Source organism: Muntiacus reevesi, chromosome 3 (genome assembly GCF_963930625.1).
Source record: "Muntiacus reevesi chromosome 3, mMunRee1.1, whole genome shotgun sequence".
In the NCBI taxonomy this organism is placed as follows: Eukaryota; Metazoa; Chordata; class Mammalia; order Artiodactyla; family Cervidae; genus Muntiacus; species Muntiacus reevesi.
Window position 1 is genome coordinate 30888964 of NC_089251.1, and position 23740 is coordinate 30912703.

Sequence of the window (23740 nt, forward strand, 5' to 3'; positions counted from 1 at the left end):
GTGAGAGAAGATGGCTTGGACCATTTTCTCCATCTGCTAAGATGAATCGTAGCAGTGGAAATTGTGAGAAGTGGTCAGGTTCTGGATGTATTGTGAAAATAGAGACAACAGTATTTGCCAACATATCAGATGTGAAATGACAGAAGAATCAAAAACAACTCCAGGGTTTCTGGCCTGAGCAACTAGAAGGATGGAATTTCCATTAACAGGGATGGGGGAAAAGAGGCAAGTTTATTTTCTATCATGATAAGTTTGAGATTCCTATTAGACATCCCACAGGAGCTGTGAAACCTATAGGATATAGAGGGGGCTGAAATTCAGGGGAGTAGCTGGGGCTGAAGATACAAATTTGGAAGTCATCATATGATTAGTTTTTAAAGCCATGAGACGGTACGATAACTGGAACCCAGGTGCCTTAACTAGGCCATCTCCCTCATACTAAATCATCATGCCAAAGTAGGGTTTATTCCAAGGACAGAGATGGTTCAATATTTGAGATCTTGCACTGCAATTCACCATGGTAACAATGAAAAAAAAATGGTCATCTCAGTAAATGAAAAAAAAAGTGGTTGATTTTTTAAAAACACACATATATATGAATTTTTTTTTTTTAATTTGGCCTAGCAGTGGCAGAAAAGAGCATCCTTAATCTAAACAAAGGATCTGCTGAAACTTTCAACAAATCAACATACCTAACAGTGAAAGTTTAAAAGCTTTCCCTTTATAGTCAATGACAGCAAGTCAGAGATACCTATGCACACTGCTATTATTGTACTACAGGTCCTAGCACAGTGCAAGGTCTTGATCTGACATCTCCATAATGCAATAAAATGAGGAAAAAAAAACATTGATTATAATGATTGCATTAAATCGCACACTAAATTGTGCGGTGTTAGAGAGTGCTTTTGTTTAAATTGGTCCTTAAATTTGAATTGATTGTTTAATTCCCATTAGGAATTTCTCACAGATACAGAAACAGAGGCCAAATTGCATAACCATGAAGTAGCAGGGTTCAGCTTTAATCTCAAGTCTTCTGGGATTGTCACCTGCCTTGCTCTTTCCATTTGTACTGTAAGGAAGTAACACCATATTTCTTATGGCTCAGTTTTCCTTTTGCCACCACATCATCAGTCTTGTGCCTAATTTCATACATTGTCCTTACTAATGTCCCAACTTTCCTCCCCATTCCAAGCAAATCCATCTTGAACCTGTTGTCAGAACAGTCTTCCTCTTAGAGGAAGACTCATTAGCTCTTCTTCAGAATTACTTACATCCAGTGTTGGGGAGAAGGTGGAATGCCTTTTCCCCACTCCTCTCTTTATATAGTGAGTTTAATAAACATAATGTTCATATGGAGTCTGCTGTTCCACCCCTTGCTCTTCCTCATGCAGGTTGAATGAATAGCCTAGTTGGTGATGATTGCTTTTGGTCCATGTTTCTCATTTGGGTGGAACTAATCAAAGTTTGGCAGATTGAATGTGGGGGATTTATTATTCTCTCTTTACTTCTTCCCTTGACCAGAAGCAGAAACTTTGGTATCTGCTTTCCCTTCAGACAGGAAAGTAGCAAGCCCATTCAGGGGTCACATAAAGCTCTATTGTCTAACCTATTGATAGTAAAAATGATATTTTTTTTTCTTCATCTGTTTTTTATCTTATTTCTCAAAAACCTAGGTTCAGAACTTGGGTGCCACTTTTTTGGCCCTTGAAAAGCCCCCAAAGCGAAAACTTAGGCCTAGGCCAGCATTTAAGACCTTCCATATCTGGATCTCAAGGTAGAGTAGAAGCTGGGGCTGTGCTGACTTATCTCAGAGGATGGCTAAAACTTGTGAGGCCAAGGTAGCTGAGGGCAGTGGTTTTCAGCCATTTTTCCACACTAACACCTTCTTGTCAGCAACAGTGGTTCACTCTTGCCACAGTTCTCAACCAGGAAGCAGTGCACACCCCTAGGGTGGCATCTCAGAATCTGTGGGGAAGATACGTTGATTAAACAACAATAAAAGGTGACTGTAATATGCCCCGTGGGGGAGCCCTCTGCATTCTGCCAGCCCTGTGGGAAGCAATGACCTAGGCGCTGATCCTCAGCTGTACACGTTCACAAGCTGAATTCTGTCAGCTCCTACAGTGATAATTGATCCCTAGGGTACAGAGTCACACAGATCACAGTCACAGGAGGCTGATTTATAATCTGGAATGTCATTTAACCAATTTAAAATGGAACATACAGCTCTTCCTAGCACTCGAACTACTCATGACCCCTTTTCAAACCACTCTCAATTAGTATCTACATGGCTGAAAATCAAATGAGTAACCAGCTATAAGAGGTTAAGAGAAAACTGGAGTGACGAAAGATCTGGTTTTCAACCCCAGTCCTGCCACTGACTTTGATCTTGGGCAAGTCTAAGCCTTTCTGAATCAGTAACCTGAGACAAGACAGCCTGGATCACAAAATTGTCAAATTGATTAGCACTATGGAAGCAGTTTGTTCATAATCAGATGTTTTTTGACATGTAAGAAACTCACCAAAGCATAGATTCTTTTCAAGGACTTGCTGCCTATTCTAGGTCTAGCAACACAAGCTTGCTCCATTGGAGAAAAAATTCTTTTTTATTTGTAAACTTGGTGTGCAAATGTGTTGACTTGAAATCACACACATTCATCATACACATTTTAGGTTGGCTGCTTCTTGGGACCAGAGTTTCCAGTTCAGTAGGTCTGGGGTAGGGCCCCAGGATTTATATTTCTAACCAGTACCCAAATGATGCTGATCTAGGGACTACACTTTGAGAACCTCCAATCAAGTTCAGATGATAATAAGCTTAGCTGATTCTACTAAGGAAGGCTGCTGCTTCCCTGCTACTGTACTCTCACTTGAGTGCCTGTCCTTTCTTCCCTTGGGAGCTGCTTTAGGCATTTGCCTGAGCTGTTATCTCTCAACTGTATAGACACTCAACTGTCTCTGACTGTATCACTGTCTTACTGCAGAATTTGAATTTTAAAAATATATGGATTTTTAAAAAATTCACTATCATTTGGAAACATTTACCTAGTTGTCTTCAAGGGAGGTAACAGGGAGTGGATGGCATCACTTCATAGAAAAGGAGTTAGACAACCGGCTTACGTGATTGAAAGCTTCTTGAGGGCTGTGTCTTACATTTTTATGCTCAGGTTCTGGCACTGAGTGCCCTGGCATTGTTCCACAGGATTTGTACACACTGACACATTTAATCCACACAGCACTCCTGTAAATCCCTGTTTTACAGATGAAGGGCCTAGACTCAGGGAAGTTGAGTGATTTGCCCAAGTTCACACAGCTGAAATGTATGAAAGCCAGGATTTGGACCCAGGCTGTTTGACACTAGAGTCTGAGCTTTAACCACTATGTTATGCCATGTAATAAGGGGCTCAGAAAGTTTATTCACTGTTCTGGAAGACTAGATGCTTCCCACTTCGTAGAGGAAAATTAAGTCAACAGGTATTTCTTCCACTATAAACTTACATATATTCATACTTTACCCCACTCCCTCTCCTCTAGTCTCAAAAAAGTTTTCTCCCTCTCTCCCTGTTCAAGGCCAGTCCTCCATTATGCCCCTGACCCTGCCTATATTATATAAACATTCAGAGATGGGTGCGATCATTTGTGGCTGGGCTAGACTTTGTGAAGGTGGTAGCACTTGAGCCAGAAACAGCTTACATCCAGAGGCAGGCAAGGGAGGAGAAGAGTCCTAACATTCGACTCCCAGGCCAGAGACTGGAGGGCAGCAACTGGAGTGTCTTTATTGATACATCAAGTTTGAATAAGGGAATTGAAGAGTCACCTAAAAAGTTAGTTAGGAAATATAACCACGGAGGGCCTAAGGGCTGAGCTGAGGAATCCTGACTTTATTCCACGGGCAAGTAGGACCCTATACTGACGAGGGTGCTGAGTGATCCTACATAAACCTTGTGGCAGAACATTTGCTACCTTGTAACCAGGATACACTAGGTGAGCAGACCAGTGGGACACCCACAAGGAAAATGAGAGCCGACTCAGGGCTGTGGCACTGGAAGCTATAAGAAAATAGATGTGGTACTTGGCATATTTTATTAAATAAATTTTATATCTTTGAAGTTGGAATATATCTTTCAGTTAATTGTATGTCTCGACTGGAGCATTTCTTCTTTCTTAACAACAGGTAAAAATCACTGTGTATCTTAAATCTGATGGTGTCCTAGATTCAATGATTATGAGACCTGAAAATGAATAAGAGACAAGGACTTTAAAGGCTAAGTTTTAAACCTGGGTGACTGAAAGAACTATATTAATTCTAACAAAAAAGTAAGGGCATTTCCTTGACCCTATATAGAAGTCTAACCAAATCTTCTATTTGAGCAAAGACCCATAGATGATAATGCTACTCACCTACCTTCCCCATCTAAACTTATTAATTAAAAGTAAGAGGAAATACTTATTAATGACAACTTTAATATGAACATGTGTTTGACCTTCAAGAAACTGTCATAATTTGGGGATTCCCTGGCAGTCCAGTGGTTAGAATTCTGCACTGTCAAGAGTGTGGGTTCAATCCCTGGTTGGGTAACTAAGATCCCACAAGCCATGCGGCATGGCCAAGAAAAAAAAAACTACCATAATTTAAAAGGAAGAGGGAGTCGTCATTGAAAGGAGTACACGGTGCTTAGGGATGGACGGCATGCAGTTTCTGGATACAGCTGATACTCAAACACACAAAGCAATGGACAATGTCAGTCATTTGAACAATCGGAATTTCTTCAAATACTGGCTCACTTCTTCCTTGGGGTAGGGACGGAGTGCGATGCAAGTGGGGATGTTCTCTGGCTGCTCCATCCACAGTTTGTGGTCAATGTTCTTCTGTTGCAGCGTCTCTGCCAGCAACTTTAAGGTGGTCTCATCTGGGGCCTAAAAGGAGCAGAACACAGACTGAAAAGCCCACTTAGGAAATGACAAAAAGCAAAAGCAAAAAAAAAAAGTATGAAGGGGGACTCCTCTTAACTGAAAGTGCAGGAACAGCTCTACCAAAGAAGGCGCTGTAGAGAATGTCTCCAGAAGCAACAGCTTCATCGCTCCATTTGCCATTCACTCTCTGAAGGGGTGGGAGTGGGGTGAGGTTTCATATTCCTGTGTATAAAATGGAGTTTTTTCTCTCCCCTCCTGAGATGCTGAGGGAATGTGCTGTCAGTAATTATGCTCTATGCATTTCCTAGTTCTGGTGCCTAAACAGCCATCACTAATCCCACGGCCAGCTCTGACATGAAGAGTTGACTACTGAAAGGCTTTCTAAAATCACATCACTTCCACCTCCCTCCTACTTCCACCCTAGTCCACACAAACCAAGAAGGATTTTCTTACTGCTGGGATAGTTCTCCCTTGTTAACTCAATGGTGGGCAAATGATTCTCCACTGTCCTTCTGAAATTGTTTCTCATCATCTTTATCACCCATGCTGAATCCCATTATAGGAAATAGTAAAGCTATCACTCAGAAAATAAAGATCACTAGTGTGTTAAGTTGCATAAGGTATACATATGTGTGTGTGTGTGTTTGTGTGTGTGTGTGTGTGTGTATATATATATATATATAAATTGCCTAGAAAGGCAGAAGTCACTAAGATAATTAGAGGATTGCTACTCTTCATCTATTGAGTCCTTTGGGCATACTGAAGAAGAATGCATTGACTTCCCTTCCTTCCTTCTTCAGCAACAGGAGCAGCACAGTAAAGCTAGAGTGAGTTCAAACCCTTGCTATACCACTTACTGGGCTTCCCTGGTGGCTCAGATGGTAAAGAATCTGCCTGCAATGCAGGATACCTGGGTTTGATCCCTGGGTTGAGAAGATCCCCTGGAAAAGGGAATGGCTACCCAATCCAGTATTCTTGCCCAGAGAATTCCATGGACTGAGGAACCTGGGGGCTACAGTCCATGGGGTCACAAAGAGCTGGACACAACTGAGTGACGAACACTTTAACTTTGCATCACTTACTGGTTGTGTGATCTCTGATAAGTTGTATGGCTTAACTGAGCCTTTGTTTCCCCCCTGTAAAATGGGATGATAATGCTTCCTAGAAGTAATGAGATTCAGTGAAATTAGGCTCAGATCTGTGTCTGGCACACAGTAAGCACTCAGTAACTGGAGTTTATTGTCTTATATCTTACTGGTCTTTGTGGTTACGGGAGCACCTTTATTTAATCAGTGGTGACTCCTAAGTCCCTTTCTTGAGTCACAGCTAAGGAGTCACTTAATCTCTGAGCTTCAGATGTCTCATCTGAGAAAAGGGGTAAATATTTTTATCTGCTACTTTTGAGCAAGAGAGAGGGAGATGTCCGAACCACATGATTTCTTGAAGTCTTCCTATAAAAGTCCTATAAAAAGAATCCAAAGGAAAAGCTATGTTTCTTTTCTGCCTTACAGATTCTCAGGACTTCTCCCTGCAGGTTACTATTTGATGTTTCAACACTCAACAGCAAGTTTTCTCTTGAAAAAATAATGCTTTTGCCAGCTAGCCAAGAAGGAATTACCCCAACCCTCCACCTCAGTTATTAAGATAAATTTTATGAGAAGAAAGCTGCTTTCAAATGAAAGCAATCATTTTTTTCATTATAAAATATATGCTTAATGTAGAAAAGTAAAAAGAGAGAGAAGCATTATTAAAAAAACAAAATTCCACTATTTAATAGTTGGATGTATTTAGTTTTTCCTATCATAATCTGGATCATTTTGTATGTAGACTATAGTTCAACGAGCACCACGTCATGAGCACTCTTCCACGCCAGCTAAATGTATTTCAAAAACACGACTTAGGCTAGTTTCATAATAATCCATTATCAGGGTCGAAGTTTAGCCAACTCATCGTATTGGAAATTTAATGATTTCCACATTTTTTACTATTATAAAACGCTCCTATGAGTATCTTTGTGCAATGCTCTTTAGATGCATCTTGTTATTTTCTTAAGATACATTTCTAAAGGCAGAACTGACAGAAGGTAAGGGTAAGATCTGTTTGGCCATCTGTAAAAAGAACCTTACCTCTGATGCTAGGTTCAAATCACACTAGGGTTCACGTTTATTTTCAAATTTTGGGGTCAGACCCAGGTAAATGCTTCAGTTTGATTTCACTTATAGTAAGGAACCCTGAGTCCCTATGATTCTGGATCGGTTTTTCGGAGAGGGATAAAGACTGTACTTTTGAGCACAGCCATTAAAAGGGCCAGCCCAGCGCTCAGGTAGAAAGGCGGGTAGAAAGCCCTCCGCCATCACAGGCATCTATTTAAGAGGGACGCATTTATAACCGGCCGGGCGTCCACTCTTCACACCGTCAGGCCCCGCCCCGTCTAGGTAAGGCTCGCCGGGCAGTAGCTCAAGCCCCAGAACCGTTTCGAAAACTTGTAAGTTAAACGCCATCCCCCCACCCCAACCACACACCCACACACCCACACACACACACGCCACACCCACTGCATGATGTTAGGCGCCCACCCCCGCCCCACATGCCACAACCACTCCACTCCGTGATGTTAGGCTCCGGGACTCAAAACTACACCCACTTCCGGCCCAACGTCCTCAAGGTCCCACCCCTCTGCCTAGTGCCTCACCTCAAGGACCACCTTGCGCATGCGCTCTAGCTCCCGGAGGTAAGCGGCTGTGTGCGGGTGGTCGCGGTGAAGGTGCAAGGCCGCGGTGGCTGCGTGACAGGCCTGTGCGACCACTGCGCCCGCTGGCCAGGAGAACGGAGCCTGTGATAGATCCTTTCGTAACACCAAGTACTGTACCAGGATCTGCGGCTCTCCGCCAGAGGCCGCCATCTTCCTGTTCAACTGAAAGGCCGGGCCTACCCCGCGGTGCATGCTGGGATCAGGGAGGGGCCCTGAGCGCTGCCATGTTTTTGTACGGCAGGAGCGCAAAGCACGCTGGGACCGCTTGGCTTGGTTTTTGAAGCCGAGGATGGCGGGAATTCTTGACCCTGGCTGGGAGAGGCGGTAAAGGGAAAGACAGACCCAGTGGCGGACCGGACTCTGATCAGGGTGGTAGGTTGAGCGGCCTCTTAACAGTCCCTTCCGTGTGCGAGGACACCCAGAGAGGGGATCCAGAGGCGTGGCGCCGCGGTAGCGCGCAAGGACCGGGAGGTAGACACCGACTCGGACCGGGGATGGGCCGGGCGGGTCAGGGAAGGGGCGTCCTAGCGAACACCCTTGGGGTGTCGGGGCTCAGGGGTGCGTGTCTGCGTTTTGTGGGCCGGCCCTGTGGGTTTGTCGTGAGTGTGAGTACATTCCTGCCATTTTCTTTTGCCCACAAGGATAACTCAGTTACTGGTGCCTGGACAACTTCTCTAGGAAGGCCTTTGAAAATCTGAGGAGGAGATGGAGCTGGCAAATACTTTAAAACAAGACGGCGAGTCTCGCGGAGGTATTCAAAGGTTCACATTTAACTACTCCTCAAAATAATTCTCAGGCTGAAAGCCCGTTTCTCCTCTAACCCGAAGTTTGGGAGCAGGATGGTGAACGAAACTAACACGGAAGAGCAGCTGAGATCATTGGAGCAAGAAAAATGACTTTTATTTATTCCTAAGCTCTTTTCCCTTTGTCGACCAGTAGGTTGCATGCAGTAGTATGCTAAATGTTTTTGTATTCAGAGTTGCAATTCTAGCCACTGAGCCTTCTTTTCTTCTCAGAACATTTGGGGGTCCATTTCCCGCATTACTCCGGTGGAAGGGGCCATGCCAGGCAGTGACCGGTGTTGGTTAGACCTGCGTTTGAGTCTGGCTGTGTCATTATAAATATTGTGGCCTTGGGCAAGTTATTTTACCTTTCTCTGCCTTGATTGCTTCATCTGAAAAATGGAGAAAATAATAGCACTGTGATGGTGGTTGTGGAACTTAGATAAGTAATTGTTTTAATGCTTTTTCATTGAAGCATTTAGCAGATGCATAATGTATAGGAGATATAAATGCTTTAATTCTTATGCTTTGCAAGTAAAGGATCTAGTGCAAGTGTCTTAATATGTAGGAAATGTTCGCAGATGCTTCATTGCTAGAGTTGATTAGCATTTTAAAACTAGGACCTCAACTATATTGATCTTTAGTCTCTTGGAAACTGAGATTGCCCGAGTTTCTATCCATTGGTGAGCTTGTTTTCCTGTCTAATAACCAGTAATATTGGTGGACAGTTCCTCTGAGTGTGTACCTTTATAGTTCTATGCTCCTGATACTTTTCAGGGCTTCAGAATACTCACTCAAGTCTATGGATGTCTAAATCCAAATAGTTATGCATTACCACTTTGGGAAAACGTGTATAAAACTCAATTAAAAAAAACACTTTTTCTGACCCTGTTTTCCTCTGGGTCACTATTATCACAGATAACTGAGATTAGCTATATTTAGATGATTCCCTTTTTGAAGGGTGGCCTAGTAAGGAACCACGTGTATGTCAGTGTTCTGCCCTAAGAGGTTGCTGACCATTGATTTCTTTTTTTTTTTTTTTTACCATTGACTTCTGTTGTCAGCTCCTCTTGTCTTATAAATTGTTGGCAATTGTTGTCTACAATTTAACCGACCACAAAGTTCTGGGGAAAGGGTCACCATCTGTTCTTCCCTGAAGTGCTTCCTGTTCCTGGAGTTAGAAATCCTTAGCTTTGTTTGAAAGTTCCTTTTTACTTCCCTCAGGTGTTTTAGCACACTTGGAAAGACTGGAGACTCAAGTGAGCAAATCCCATAAAAACTTGGAAGAGCCACAGGATGCACAGGCTCTTGAAGCCAGGATTCATGAACTGGAACGTCTGCGAGATAACCTGAGGGTTGAAGTGAAAGAGCGTCAAGCCAGAGTGAGTAAAGTGTGATCGATACTGGCAGGCTTTCCTGGAGTGTAAAAACCTAACATGATCTGGGATAAGCAAATCTGAATAATATGTTTTACCTGTGGTCTTAACTGGAGCAGTTTCAGCCCTTGATTCCTCAAGTGTTCACACCTATAGAGTCAGCTGATATCAATATCATCTAACAGTTGGCAGGCCTTACTGATGGGCCAGGTGAATTCATAATAGTCTCTTAACCTGCTGTCTTAACCTGCTCTCTGGACATGAGCCTCTTACCTCAGTTTCAGCCAGACTTGAGTCATTAGTACTTTTGTCATTAATACCATCTTTCTAGAATCATCTTTCACCCAACTTGAAACTTCACAGTAAACTTTGACTCTTCCCTCTTTTATGGTTTCTCTCTAGCCCAGATCCAGTTAGTAAAACCTGTCAAATTCTTTAGATTGTCTTTGTGCCCCCCTCCTCCACCTCTTTCTTACCGTAGCTTGTACATTATACACATGGTTCTTAATATTTACCAGATGATTTAGATGGTAGGATTATTGTAGTAGTCTGCTAGTTGGTTCTCTTCTAATATTTATATTTTCCAATAAATTTTGCACAGCCAAGAAAATGTTCATAAAATACTACATTTTTCATTAAATTACAAGTTTTCTTGCTCATTGTCAACAACCGTCCTCAGCCTTCCTTCTTTTTCTTCTCTCTCGTCTCCATTTCTTCTCTTCCTCCTCCTTCTGATTCTTTGTTTTTAGTAAAGAAAAAATCTGTATCCATTATTAATATAGATAGATAAATATGTGTATATAGTGCACAAATCTAAAGATCCTTTTATAGAGATGAGCACACTCTGGTACCATACAAATCAAGGTGTAGACTATTACCAGTACCTGAGAAGTCTCCCTCCTCCATTCTCCTAGTCATTTCCTTCAAGGTAACACTATTCTAGTTTCTGTTACCATACCCTGGTTTTACTTGTTTCTGAGCTTTATATAAATGAAAAAAGTATGAACTCTGTTCTCTCTGTCTTCTTTTGTGGATTGATTTCTCTGTGAGATTCATCCACTTTGGTGCATGCTATGGTCCTTTTTAGTGACTGAACAGCAACAATATATGTACTTATTTTATTTGGTTGTGTTGAATCTTTTAGTTGTGGCATTTGAGATCTCGTTCCCTGAGCAGGAATCGAACCCAGGACCCCTGTATTGAGAGCACGGAGTCTTGGCCACTAGACGACTAGAGAAGTCCCCTGGTCATTCTTTTTTATTGCTATATAATTATTCCATTTTAGAAAATATCCCACAATTTATTTACTGATTGAACTGTTGGTGACATTTACATTATTTGGGTTTTTTCACTTTGGGGGTACTAAGAATAATGCAGTATTTTTGTTGCTATCTTTTGATGTAAAAATACATACTTTTCTGTTGAATTGCTGGATCACAGGGTACAAGGATTATCTTTAGTGAATACTGTCAAACAGAATTTGAGACTGATTGTATTAATTTTACATTACCAGCAACAGTATATAGGGTTTCCGTTGTTTTGCATCTTTACCAATACTTGATACTGTCAGTTTAAAAAAATTATCATTCTAGTGAGAGTGTAATAGTAAGTCACTGTGAATTAATTTGAGTTCTTTAAGTATCTTTTTTGGACACTTGAAAGTCTTCTTTTATGAAATGAACTTTTCAGAACTTTTGCAGAATTTTTATTGGGTCATATATCTCTTATTAAATTGTAGAATTTTTTACACATTTTGGTTAGAAGTACCTTGTTGTGTATCTGTATTCCAAATCTTCTTTTAAAGACTAACTTGCCTTTTCACTCTCCAGTGACAACTTGTGTTGAGGAGAAAGTCTTCATTTTAATGAGGTTTGATTTAAGAATCTAACTTCATGTTTCCTTTGAATAAATATCTGCCTAACTTAAGAACATGAAGATGTTCTCTGTTACTTTCTGAAAGTTTTTATTTTACTTTTTACTTTCAGAAATACAGTCCCTCTGGAATTGATGTTTGTGTAACATGGTGTGAAATAGAAGTCATACTACTACTTTTTTAAAAGCATTATTTATTTATTTTGCTGTGCCAGGTTTTAGTTAATGGCACTCTGGATCTGTAGTTGTGGCATATGAGATCTAGTTCCTGACCAGAGATCAAACCCAGGCTCCCTGCATTGGGGGTGCACAGGCCTAGCCACTGGACTATGAGGGAAATCCCTGAAGGTCACACTTTGTTGTTTTCTTCCATATGGGTATGTAGTTCATTCAGTACCACTGCTTGAAGGTCACTCTTTCCCCATTGTATTGGGTCCACTGCGGGCCCATCTTTGAATTATTCTGTTCCATTGGTCTGTTGGTCTTTGTGCTGGTGCCAGAGGTTTATTACTGAAAAGTTTTGATTCCTACAGTTTAGGTCTTACTCTTCAGAATTATCTTGGCCATTCTTGGCCCCTCAAATTTCCCATAAATTTGGGAATTGGCTATCAGTTTCCAAAAAGAAGCCTCCTTTAATTCACTAAATCAATACATCCATTTAGAAAGAGTTGAAATCTTTATAGTATTGTGCCTTCCAGTCATTGTACATGGCATATATCTTCTAGTTTCTTGGGATGAATACGTAATTGTTCTTTAAATCTTTTTTTTTCTTCTGTATGTGTTTAAAGTTATAAATTTCTCTCTAAGCATACTATCTTAATCTACATGGGCCACAATAACAAAAATATGTAAACTAGATGGCTCATAAGCAACAGATATTTATTTTTCACAGTTGTAGATGCTGGGAAGTCTAGGATTATGACACGGGCAAGTTTAGTGTCTGAGGACTTATTACCTCTTTTTAAAAGAATATTTTATTTTTGGCTGCACTTGGTCCTCGTTGGTGCAGTGCACAGCCTTGTGGTGACTTCTTTTCTAGTTATGGCACACAGGCTCCAGAACATGGGCTTTGGTAGTTGTGGTACTTGGGCTTAGTTGCTCTGCGGCATGTGGGATCTACCCAGACCAGGGATTGAACATGCATCCCCTGCATTGGCAGGTGTATTCTTAACCTTTGGGCCACCAGGGGAGTCCCCCTCACTACCTCTTTGATTATGGTCTTCTCATTGTAACATCACATGCCACAAGGGGCAAGCTAGTTCTTTGGCATCTCATTTATAAGGACACTAATTCCAGACACTATAAGGACACAAGGCTCTCCAGTTATGACCTAATCACCTCCGAAAGGCCCTACCTCCAAATACCATCACATTGGGCATTAGATTTCAGCATGAAGTTTGAGGGACACAAATATTCATAGCACATGACTTTATCTATATCTTGCAAGTTTTGATATGTTTTCATTATCATTTCAATTCAAAATATTTTTGATTTCCATTGTGATATCTCCTTTGTCCCATCGGTTTAAGAAGTATACTACGTAATATCTAAAAATTGGATTTGTTAGTAATTTTTTTAGTTATTGATTTGTAGCTTAATTCCATTGTGATTGAAGAATATGACCCATCATGTGAATTTTGATAAATGTTCCATGTTCATTAAATGTGGATTTTACATTTTTGGGTACTGTATTCTCAATATATATCAAATAGACCAAATGTGTTCATCATGATGTTCATTTCTTCACTATTTTACTTGTCAACTTATTAGTTACTGGGGTAACTAATGGGGTACTATGATTGTGGATTTGTACATTTTTTCCCCTTTAATTCAGTTTTGCTGAATTAGTAAGTAAGTAACTGTTAGTCACTCAGTCGTGCCCGACTCTTTGCGACCCCATGACTGCAGCCCCCCAGGCTTCTGTGTCCATGAGATTTTCCAGGCAAGGATACTGGAGTGGGTTAGCCATTTTCTTCTCCAGGGGATCTTCCCAACCCAGGGATCGAACCCCGGTCTTCTGTACTGCAGGCAGAGTCTTTACCGAGTGAGCTACAAGGGAAGCCCTGCTGTGCAGTAGGTACAGATAAATTTAGGATTGTTTTATCTTCCTGGTTAGTAAACCTTTTATTTTTATGCAGCAACCTTTTATCATTATCAGCTATCCCTGGTAGCTCAGTTGGTAAAGAATCCGCCTGCAATGCAGGAGACTCTGGTTTGATTCCTGGGTCAGGAAGATCTGCTGGAGAAGGGATATGCTGCCCACTCCAGTATTCTTAGGCTTCCCTGGTGGCTCAGCTGGTAAAGAATCTGCCTGCAATGCGGGAGTAAATCCCTGCCTTGGGAAGATCCTCTGGAAAAGGGAAAGGCTACCCACTCTGGTATTCGGACCTGGAGAATTCCATGGACTGTATAGTCCATGGGGTTGCAGAGTCAGCCATGACTGAGTGACTTTGACTTTATCATTACGCAATGTTCCCTTTTATTTTAGTTAAACTTCTTGCCTTAAAACAAACTTTGTCAAGTATAACTTCAAAAGTTCTTATTTTTGTAAGTAGCATATAGTTAGTTTTAATCCAGCCTGGCTGTCTTTGTCTTTTAATTATTTAGTCCATAAACTTTTAATGATTCCTAACGTATCTAGAACTTCCCTGTAGCTCACACGGTAAAGAATCGGCCTGCAATATAGGAGATTAGGGCTGGATCCCTGGGTGGGGAAGATCCTCTGGAGAAGGGAACAGCAATCCACTCCAGTGTTCTTGCCTGGAGAATCCCATGGACAGAGAAGCCTGGTGGGCTGCAGTCCATGGGGTCGCAAAGAGTTGGACACGACTGAGCGACTAAAGGATATAAAGCAATATATCTAGATCTCCGTCTATCATGTTACTGTTTTATTTGTTCTTTGTTTCTCTTCTTGCTACTTTTTGTGTATTAGTCCACTTCTCCATTAGCTTGTTAATTATATGACTTTTAGCTTTTTTTTTAGTGATTATCCTTGAGAAAACAGGCTTGTTTTTCTTACTAGAATATACTTCAGTGTAGTACCTTTACCACTTCATAGATAATTATAGAACCTAACATCTTTTCTTTCCCACACATACAACCTTTCATGTTGTTATTGTCGTGTGTAAATTCTACATGTATTAAGCTCTATGAAACACTTCATTGTACAGTCACTCTGCCTATAAAGTTATATACCTATTTACCCTTTTCAGTGCTCTCTAATATTGCATTTCCATATTTTCATCTGGGATTATTTTCCTTCAGTTTAAGTAGCTCCCTTTGGTACCATTGTCAGTGTTGGTTTGCTGGAAATGAAAATTCTCTATTTTTGTCTGTCTGAAAGCACCCTTATTTCACTATGTTTTTCATGTTTAAATGGATATTTTTGCTGGATATTCAAATTATAGGTTGAAATTTATTTTCTTTCATACTTTAAATACATTTTTTCATTGGCTTCTGGTTCTGTTGTTTCTTTCAGATGTCAGTCTTCCTGTTTGAATATAATGTGTGTTTTTTCCTCTGGCTGCCTTTAAGATTCTGCCCTTGGGTTTTAGCAGTCTCACATCATCATGTGGCCGGGATTGATTTTCTCTCTTTATCCTGCTTTGTGTCACAGCACTCCGTAATCACTTGCAGTTTTCATTTGTTTGGAGAATTTGCCCGGGATCTCTTCAAGTAATGTATCTGTCTTGTTCTTTTTCTTTATTTCTGGGGCTTCCATGTGTGGAGTTTTTGTTTTTACTGTGAGCTCTCTTATATCTTTACTCTGCTTTAATCTAGCTATGAAAATATACCTGTTTTCTACTTTTCTTAATGTGTCCAGTCAGCTTTTAAACCTGTTGAATTCCTGATTTCCGTAACCGTATTTTTTGGATTCAGGATTTTCATCTGATTCTTTTTAATAGATTCCAGCCCTTTGGTATGAATTTTCCGTCCTTTAATCTGTGCTAATGACTATGTCTGATAATAACTCAAATAGCTGAATCCCCTCAGATCTGCTTCTGTTGTCTTCTTTTTCCTTCTGGTTTTCAGCCATCTGTTCCTCTTTCCTAATATGCTTGGTAATTTTTCTTTTTAATTCAGTGATGGGTAGTGTTTGAAAAAAATAGGGATTCTGAACTATACTGTCTTCTTCCAGAAAGAATTTCCAGTTTTTTTCTGACAGGCAGATAGTGTATGAGCATATCACTGTCAACCAGCTGAGGTCATCTGTTTCTGGTCTGCCCTCATTTGAAGGGTGGAGGCCTTTGTGGAGGCCTTACTGGAAAGCTTGGGTGTGCTTGGACAGATGTGTTAAGATCCATCTTCTTTGGCAGGCCCTGACCTCCACAATCTGCTTAGCTTTTTGATTTTCAGCAGCTTCTTTCTGTTACGCCTGGAGGCATGCAGCCTGTTGGGTTCCCATTTCTATATCTTGGCCCATAGGAAGTCTGCTCTGGTAACCTCAATCTCCAGTTTCTGTTGCCCTGGCCCTGTGAGACTGCTGCAGAATCTAGCCTGCAGCTTTCTATTTGGCCTGTATGCTGTGTGATAGAAATCAACAAGACTATGAGGGGGAAAACCCAACTAACTTCCACATTTATCTTTAGTCTTCAGTCGGGCTAATTTGGTGGCTCTCTGATGCCTTCGGGCCATTTTCTGTTTGTTTACTTGCATGATTGCTCCTTTCTTTTTGGTGTTTCATCAGCTTGTGTAGTTGTCTTAGAAGGAGTTAGTTTGATAGCATCTACTGGGTTGTGGCTCACAGTGTGCGACTTATAATCAGTATTTCTCATCCTGGCACTTGAAAGTCTGCACAGTCTGACCCAACTTTCCCAGCTTTGCCTCTTTACAGCTGTTTTTGCTTACCCTAGGCTTTCCTTACCTCTTTTTCTTTATCCTCTCACAAGACTGTATACTGCAGCCAAATGCATTGTTCTTCAGGCTGGCACAGTTTGTACTTCTGATTCCTGGTACTGTATATAACCCACAAGATTCCTCGTCTACTGTGAATTCATAGCACCAGCTGGCTGGCCACAGTAGCATTTCTTGATTCATAACATAATAAAAAAAAAAAAATACCCTGCATTTACATTTTTCCCACGTAGGTGAGGGCATGGGACTATTATTATGCCTCTGTACCTAGATTGATCTGCTACATGTCTTGCAGGTTAAAGCATCTACTGCCAGTGTCGAACCTGACCAAACATTAGAGATTAGTGAGCAAGAAATTTTGGAGAGAAAACAGGAAAACGTGAAAGCCATTCTGCAGGCATATCGTTTTACAGGTATAATATTTTTCTGACCTGTTTCAGTCTGAGTCTCCTCTCTAGTGAGACAGTTTGCAAGATGTGTTATTAGTCCTGGACCTATTTCATTAACACTGAATTTTGCCCCCCACCCCCCGACATACACATGCAGAACTGGCATGCTCTTCACAGGAAGCTTTACCTGCAAAGTTGGCCCCTGTGCAGCAGCAGATTGGTTGGTGACTGGCTTAGGCTGTTCATTGTAGTGATTCACCACGTGCTAAATCGTGTGCTAGAGTTTCTGTACAGCTGGTTTGCCTGATGCCACTGTTCAAACAGTTTAAACCCCTCAAGTCTCTGTTTCACCATTAAAATGAGGACTTACTTACCTATTATCTGCATCAAAAGAGGATTGTGAGAAGACCTGGGTACTACCGTAAGTTACTTGACACTCAGGAAAAAAGGAGCCATAGGTAAATGGAAAATTTCAAAATCTCTTCTTCAATAATTTGTTACTTAGAATATTTTTTTCCCCCCACCATTCTGTGGTTTTAAGAACACAGATTCAAAGTAAGTCAAGGTCAGAAGAAAGAGTCTAGACATTCGTTCAGTGAGCATTTGAGCGTATGGTGTGTGTACTAGGCGGAGCTGAGGGGCGTGGGATGCACAGATGAACAGGATACTGCCTTTGCCTCACGTCCCTTAAGGCACTGTCTTACTTGTCCCAGGGATCAGCGGGAAGCTGACCAGCCGAGGAGTCTGTGTCTGCATCAGCACTGCTTTCGAGGGGAACCTGCTGGATTCCTACTTTGTGGACCTTGTCATGGAGAAACCACTTTGGATACATCACCATTCGGTTCCAGTCTTCATTCCGCTAGAAGAGATATCTGCAAAATACCTACAGACTAATACTCAGCACTTCCTGTTTGTTCTCTGCGAATACCTAAATGCTTACTCGGGGAGGAAGTACCAGGCAGATCGACTTCAGGTATCTGTGGTCTCAGATACCTGACCCAGATAGACTTGAAAGGAAGGGACATGTTCTTTTGTACTTTAGAATGCTTCATAATTCCAAGCCAGAAGTTTGACTGTTGTCGTCCTAATGCTCATTTCTTATTTACACACAAGCTATTTTCCACCTCCTCTTCTGTTGAAACTCTGGATGGTGTTGAGCATTGGTACTGGTGAAGGGATTATTTACTCATGCATGGTGATTCTCAGGCTTTTATACTTGACCCTTCCTTCCTCTCACAAAGTGGTAGGGTACAGTTGCTTTATTTTTAATTCAGTGGAGGTCCAGTAGATGACGTGCTGTGTTCCAGGTATCTTTGCTGAGCCTTGGGACTAGGTGCAAAGCAGAATAATGGTTTCTGAAAATGCCATAGAGGAATGCTGTCCATCTTTGCCTAAGCTCAGGCTTGCATTCTTAGGGTTGTAACTGAGCTAGGGTTGCAGTTAAAAGGGGTGGGGGGGGAGAAGGAAATGAATGCAAGCAGGGAATAAGTGACTCTTATAAGCTTAGCATTTCTCTGTGCATTTGGAATGACCGAAACTTCTCGTTATCAGCTAGATAGTGACATGTGAATGTAGACATGAAGCATTTCAGCCAAAAATGTGACGTCCCCTGAGTTCTTAGCAGAAATAGTGTCTCCCCAGCCTCTGGCCATTGACTTAGTAAGTGCTTCCTACAGGCCTTCTAGGCTGCTACCAACTCTTAATTATCTTCAATCTCTATCATTTGTCCTTTTTTCAGGCCTTTCTCTATCCTTCATTTATTTCTGAGATTTAATTAATGGGCCCTGTTTTTGGTAGACATGTTTGATGCGTCATAACCACTTAACTGCCTTTGGAGCTGTAATTGTCATATACTTTGTGTCTCTTTTGATCCCCATCCCCATTAGAGTGACTTTGCAGCCTTCCTTGTGGGGCCCTTGCAGAGGAACTCATTGTGCAACTTGCTGTCATTTACTTACAAAGTGAAGCTGGAAGGTCAGTCCTTCCCCTTTTGTGCTAGACTGCTGTATAAGGACCTCACAACAACCCTTCCAACTGACGTCACTGTTACTTCTCAAGGTAAGAGGAAGGATGCCTCCAGGAAGAAATTACAATATGCTCTGTGTTTTTCACATGATTGAATCAGAGTGAAATAGTGAGATTGTATCAGCTGGTCCTGTTGAGATACTATTTTCTATTTCCATACTGTGAACCGAAAAATAGTAAGATACCAAGAATATCTGCCCTATTTCTGCCAGTTTTTCCTCTCCTCTTTGTTAAGTAGTAAACATAATTATCCAACTTTTTCTTTCTCCTTTGCTTAGTCCACCGCCACCAGAGTTCTTTCAGCTTATGATTTGTTTTCATTGGAAACCCCTCTTAGACACCTGATGAGGTTGCATCATAGAGTCACTGTGGTGGCGAAAGCCTAGACTTGCTTCACTGTGAAACCAAGTAGATGTGACAAGTCAGCATACCCTTAGCTCTGCAGAGACTGGTCTCTAAATGGGAATTTTTCAGGGATGGCTGAGACTTCTGTTGTTAAACATTACATAATGGACAGTAACGAGAAAAAGGATAAAATGTTTTTAGGAGGCAGGTTTCACATCATAGGATTTAGATTTCTCTGGGCAGAGTCTAAGTTTCTGGTCTCAAAATTTCATTGGACCAATAAGGGGCAAGCCTCTCTCAGCTCCAGACCAAAAACGAAAAAAAAGCTCCATGGGTCCCAAATATTAGTGCTCTAGATTCTGATTCCTTCAGTTGCGCTAAGTGAGATTGACAGATCCTGTCTTTTTTTTTTCAGGGATGGAAGCATTACCCAGTACGTGGGAAGAACAGCGAGCAGACCATGAAAACCTGTTTCTTACGAAGCCCCTACATCAGGTGTTTACTTCATTTGCAAGAAAAGGAGAAAAGCTGGATATAAGCCTGCTCTCCTAGAATATTTTCTTTGGGAACACATCAGAAGTGAGTAAACGAGTACTGACCACACTTGCGGGCAAGGTCCTGGGAACTGAAAACTGTTGAAAGGCTCAGACTCCTCTCCTGGGGACCATCCCTGGAGTGAAAACAGACACCCACCTTATCAGGATGGTCAGGGGCAAGTTTGGGTCTGTTGACCCTGGCATTTTTGGATAGGTTCCAAAATTGCCTGGTCACTTGCTCCAGTGCTCAAAATCATCTCTTTTTTTTGAGAGATTAATTATATGTTTTAGCCGAAAATAAGATTTTTTTTACAGAAGGCATTTTGTGAGAGAGGGAGTATTACCATTTAATTGAAGAGTTATTATGTAGCTTTTATAAAACCTTCAGCTAACTTTGTCTCATTTTCTTATTTGTGACTTTTGAGAAGAAAGTTCTTAGAACTCTCAGGGTTCCTGATATGACATGAATCATATAATTAAGAAGGGAAGGGTGGTTAATCTTTGGTTTGAAGTGGAATATTCTCGGCCACTGTTTTACAAAGAATGTTGTGTGAGTACTACGGATAGAGTAATTGGGGTTGCATGTATCTAATGTCGTTTCCTAAAACAAGTTGGGAGAGCACTGAATATATTGAGTCAGCTCATGATCAGAAGTCTACTCATACCTTGATCATTGCAAAGGAAGTGGACCCCTCTCCTTTATCTCTTCCCTTTTCTGTAAGCTCCAGGCCCTGGCCATGCAATTGTTTTCATCCTCTCCTAGTCCAGTTAGTGAACCACCTCTCCACATAACCATGGCCTCCGCTCTGCTGGCTTTTTTTGTTCCTTGCCTTGGGAGTATGTGCAGGGCCAGTGCATGGATGTGAAAACCTGTCACTTGCCAAGTCACAAATAGAAGTCATCACTACCCTTACTGTCCAAAATCCTGAGCTGCATTCTGGCCCCACTCTAAAATGGTCCTGTCCTAGAGCTGATGGCCAAGCAGCAACCTGCAGGTGTGGGTGCCACAGGTACCTCTGAGAGGAGCACAGGGGGATGGTTGAGCCAGCTTGGACCACCATCTAGAAGGAAGCAGCCTAAGGATGAGAGGGAGGTTGTAGTTTAAGTTCTTGCCTTCCAGGCACATGAGGACCAATGTGGGAGAGAGCAAAGCACTTCTCAGATGAGGGCTGTTAACAGAATTGGCACAAATGATCATATTCAAGTTGAATAAAGCTTTTAATAAAACAGTCTTGTTCTTTATCAATACCTGTAAATTCTCTCTTTAAGCAGTAGCAAAGGCGACTGTAGCAAGAGCTCAAAAGGCAAGGCAATATTGGAGTGTTTTCTTAACAGAAAGTTAAAAATATAAATGTAGAAGATCTGTTTATATATTTTTTCTTTCAGAAATAAAGTCCCTTTCCCTCCCTCCCTCCCTCCCTCCCACCAGGTAAAAGGAAATATTGCACTTTCTGCTCCCATGACTAAGGTGACGGGTTCCAGAAGAACCTTTCAAGATTATCAGGACAAGGGCCATTTCACCTAACTCGGACCACAGACAAGCAGGTCTTCAGAGTGAAAAGCACTGCTTCCGGGTTCTAGCTGGGGAGCGAGTGGTGGCCAGCGGGCGGCCCTCATCTGAAGCAGAGCTGCTCCACCCGTGCTCCCAGCCAGGCACGGGGGCAGCAGCCTTGTTCCTCCCCTGGCAGCCCTTTCTACTCACAGTGGCCGTGGCCTCTCTGGGTGGAAGAGGGCTGGTAAGACCTAGGGCTCTGGAAGGAACGTTCCAGTACTATGACTCTGAGCCCTACTCTGGGGAAGCTAGAGGCACACTGAGGAATAGTATGGCCACCCTCAGAGCTTGCACGTCCACGGACAGAAGAAGGCTGAAGGAGATTTCTTAAACCTAAAGTCTATGTGAGTGTGCACTTCAACAGCCTGGGTTGTTGGGACTTGGTCACATGTCCTTTCCCGAGGCCTTTCTTTGAGTCCCAGAAATGAACTCCCTCCCGTTTGGGTTCTCGTAGAGCTGGAGGCTGTTCAGGAGTTGTCTACTACCTGGTGAGGCAGTGTGATTGAGGCGCCATTGGGGAAGGTGGCCAGCTTGTCTCGGCCCTTCAAGAAGAAGGTTAGCAGTTCCCCCTTCCCTTTCACAAAGATGGGCCCTCTCCTCACGAAGCGGAAGCCGTACTCTCGAAGGATGACTTGGGTTTCTTCCACCACCTACAGAGGAGAACCGAGAGCCTGGGGTTAGAGAGTGAGCCTGGGCTGAGGGGCTTGGCGGCACCCAGCACAGTTCCCACACTCAGGCCTGCAGGGCTCCCCTCCTGTCCCCTTCAGCCTGGGCACAGATGGTGGTGGGTTGGGGGTGGAGAGAAGGTTTGCCTAGCCCTCCTCTCTCCCGCAGGTAGCCTTCCTGCCTGCTCTCTCAGGAGGTCAGCCATAGGTCACCTTGTTTGGCAACTTGTATCTTGCTTTTCTGTCCTCTTTGCCTTTTTTGTGGAGCTTTCCTGCTAGATCCCAGTGACAAAGATCAGGTGGTTTTGAGGGGAGCACTTGGAGGCCCAAAATATCAGCTAGTTCACATCAAGAGGCAGGATGTTCTTACCCAAAACTTAAACCTACATTTTGCAAATAGAGTTGAAATATTTCCTCCCTTCTACTGAGGCAGCTCTTCCCACTCTTGCTCTTGACTGCAACACTACCCACTTAACATTGTGGGCCCACAGAACAGAGGCCGCAGTGCCCAGCAACACATGCCCTGTTCTGATTCTGTTCCCTGGACTTACCTGGATGTTGCCCATGACCCCTGTGGACTCCATCCTGCTGGCCACATTGACTGTGTTGCCCCAGATGTCGTAGTGTGGCTTCCGGGCTCCAATGACCCCAGCCAGGACCCCTCCTTTGTTCATTCCTGGGGTGGGGTGGGGCACAGAACTGAGCTCAGCCCAAGCTGAGCTCGCAGAAGCCACCAGCTCCTCTCAAGAATTTCCGCCTGACTCCAGCCACAAAGCTCCTGGTTATATAACCCGATCTCATCAAGCCTGACTCTTGAGTTCCCAGAGGACAGAAATCAAGTCTTCTCATCCTCACTGTGCTCAGCAGATGTCAGCCACCCTGCTGTGCTAAGTAATTTAGTGCAGAAGTTGCCAGTTTCTCTTGCCACCCACCTGGTACTTCAAGTCTCCTGTGACCTTGCCCAGAATTGAGAACCCCCCTCCCCAGAAGTGTGTGATGGGTGACGTTAATCCTAATGGGCCGGACTGAAGTGACAGAAGATTCCCTGGAAAGGGAGACAAACTCAAGCCCCAGCCAGATTCAGAAGGGAGACCATCGTAAACAGCATGGGCCAGGAATGGCTGAGCATCACATTTTTGGTTTGATCACTGACCTAAAGACCCTTAAGGTCCCTTCAGCTTGAGAAGTGTGACCCTCCCCACCCAAATGCATCAGGTCTTTCCAAGACCCCCCCCCCCCGATTTGGAGAGCCCCCTGCTTGGGGAGAAGGGCGCACAGCAGGAGGTGGCACGCTGGGAGGCCTTACCAATGCGCAGCATGAAGTTGTTGAAGGACTGGTTGTTGATGTTGGTGAGCGTGTCCTTCATGGCCAGTGCAAAATCAGCCAGATCTGCCAGGTGCTGCCAGCGCTCCTTGTCTGACTTCTCCTCCTGTGCCAGAGAGTGGCTGTGAGTGCCAGGGCCAGCTGGGTGCCTTTAGCTAGCTTATAAACACCGTCCTAGACATGTCTTTTTAAGCTCATCCATAAAATGGAGATGGCTGTTGGTAAAACGTCTACAGATAACAAATGCAGAGAAGGGAACCCTCCTACACTGTTGGTAGGAATATAAATTGGTACAGCCACCATGGAGAACCGTACAGAGATGCCTCGAAAAAGTTACCATATGATCCTGCAGCC

At 42.7% G+C, this 23740-nt stretch overlaps 3 protein-coding genes across 8 annotated transcripts in view; 1 reads left to right on the forward strand and 2 right to left on the reverse strand.

The window, feature by feature from the left end:
• Positions 1–212: 212 nt before the first annotated feature.
• PTRHD1 (peptidyl-tRNA hydrolase domain containing 1) lies at positions 213–7932 on the reverse strand. 2 transcript variants are annotated; one of them, XM_065928682.1, is made up of 3 exons: positions 7607–7932; positions 4786–4917; positions 213–4232 (listed from the first exon to the last, which is right to left on the reverse strand). In XM_065928682.1, the coding sequence occupies exons 1-3, from the start codon at positions 7856–7858 to the stop codon at positions 4224–4226; spliced, it is 393 nt and encodes a 130-aa protein (XP_065784754.1). In that variant the 5' UTR covers positions 7859–7932; the 3' UTR covers positions 213–4223. The 2 variants fall into 2 exon arrangements, with proteins under 2 accessions (XP_065784754.1, XP_065784753.1); XM_065928681.1 differs by having other exon boundaries at positions 4070–4917; positions 7607–7886.
• Positions 7913–21474, forward strand: CENPO (centromere protein O). Of its 2 annotated transcripts, XM_065928680.1 has the most exons (8): positions 7913–8038; positions 8308–8417; positions 9673–9830; positions 16846–16963; positions 17653–17912; positions 18826–18997; positions 19725–19888; positions 21275–21474. In XM_065928680.1, exons 2-7 carry the CDS (start codon positions 8372–8374, stop codon positions 19859–19861), a joined length of 891 nt encoding a protein of 296 aa, XP_065784752.1. In that variant the 5' UTR covers positions 7913–8038; positions 8308–8371; the 3' UTR covers positions 19862–19888; positions 21275–21474. The 2 variants fall into 2 exon arrangements, with proteins under 2 accessions (XP_065784752.1, XP_065784751.1); XM_065928679.1 differs by lacking the exon at positions 21275–21474 and having other exon boundaries at positions 19725–21087.
• A 340-nt stretch (positions 21475–21814) lies between these two features.
• ADCY3 (adenylate cyclase 3) overlaps positions 21815–23740 on the reverse strand; it is an 82616-nt gene continuing 80690 nt past the window's right edge. For all 4 annotated transcript variants that reach the window (XM_065928677.1, XM_065928676.1, XM_065928678.1 and 1 more), the window contains 3 exons: positions 23369–23492; positions 22614–22738; positions 21815–22047 (listed from right to left, as the gene is read on the reverse strand). In XM_065928677.1, coding sequence (XP_065784749.1) covers positions 21865–22047; positions 22614–22738; positions 23369–23492 — 432 coding nt within the window. In that variant the 3' untranslated portion in view covers positions 21815–21864. The remainder of the gene's footprint in view (positions 22048–22613; positions 22739–23368; positions 23493–23740) is intronic.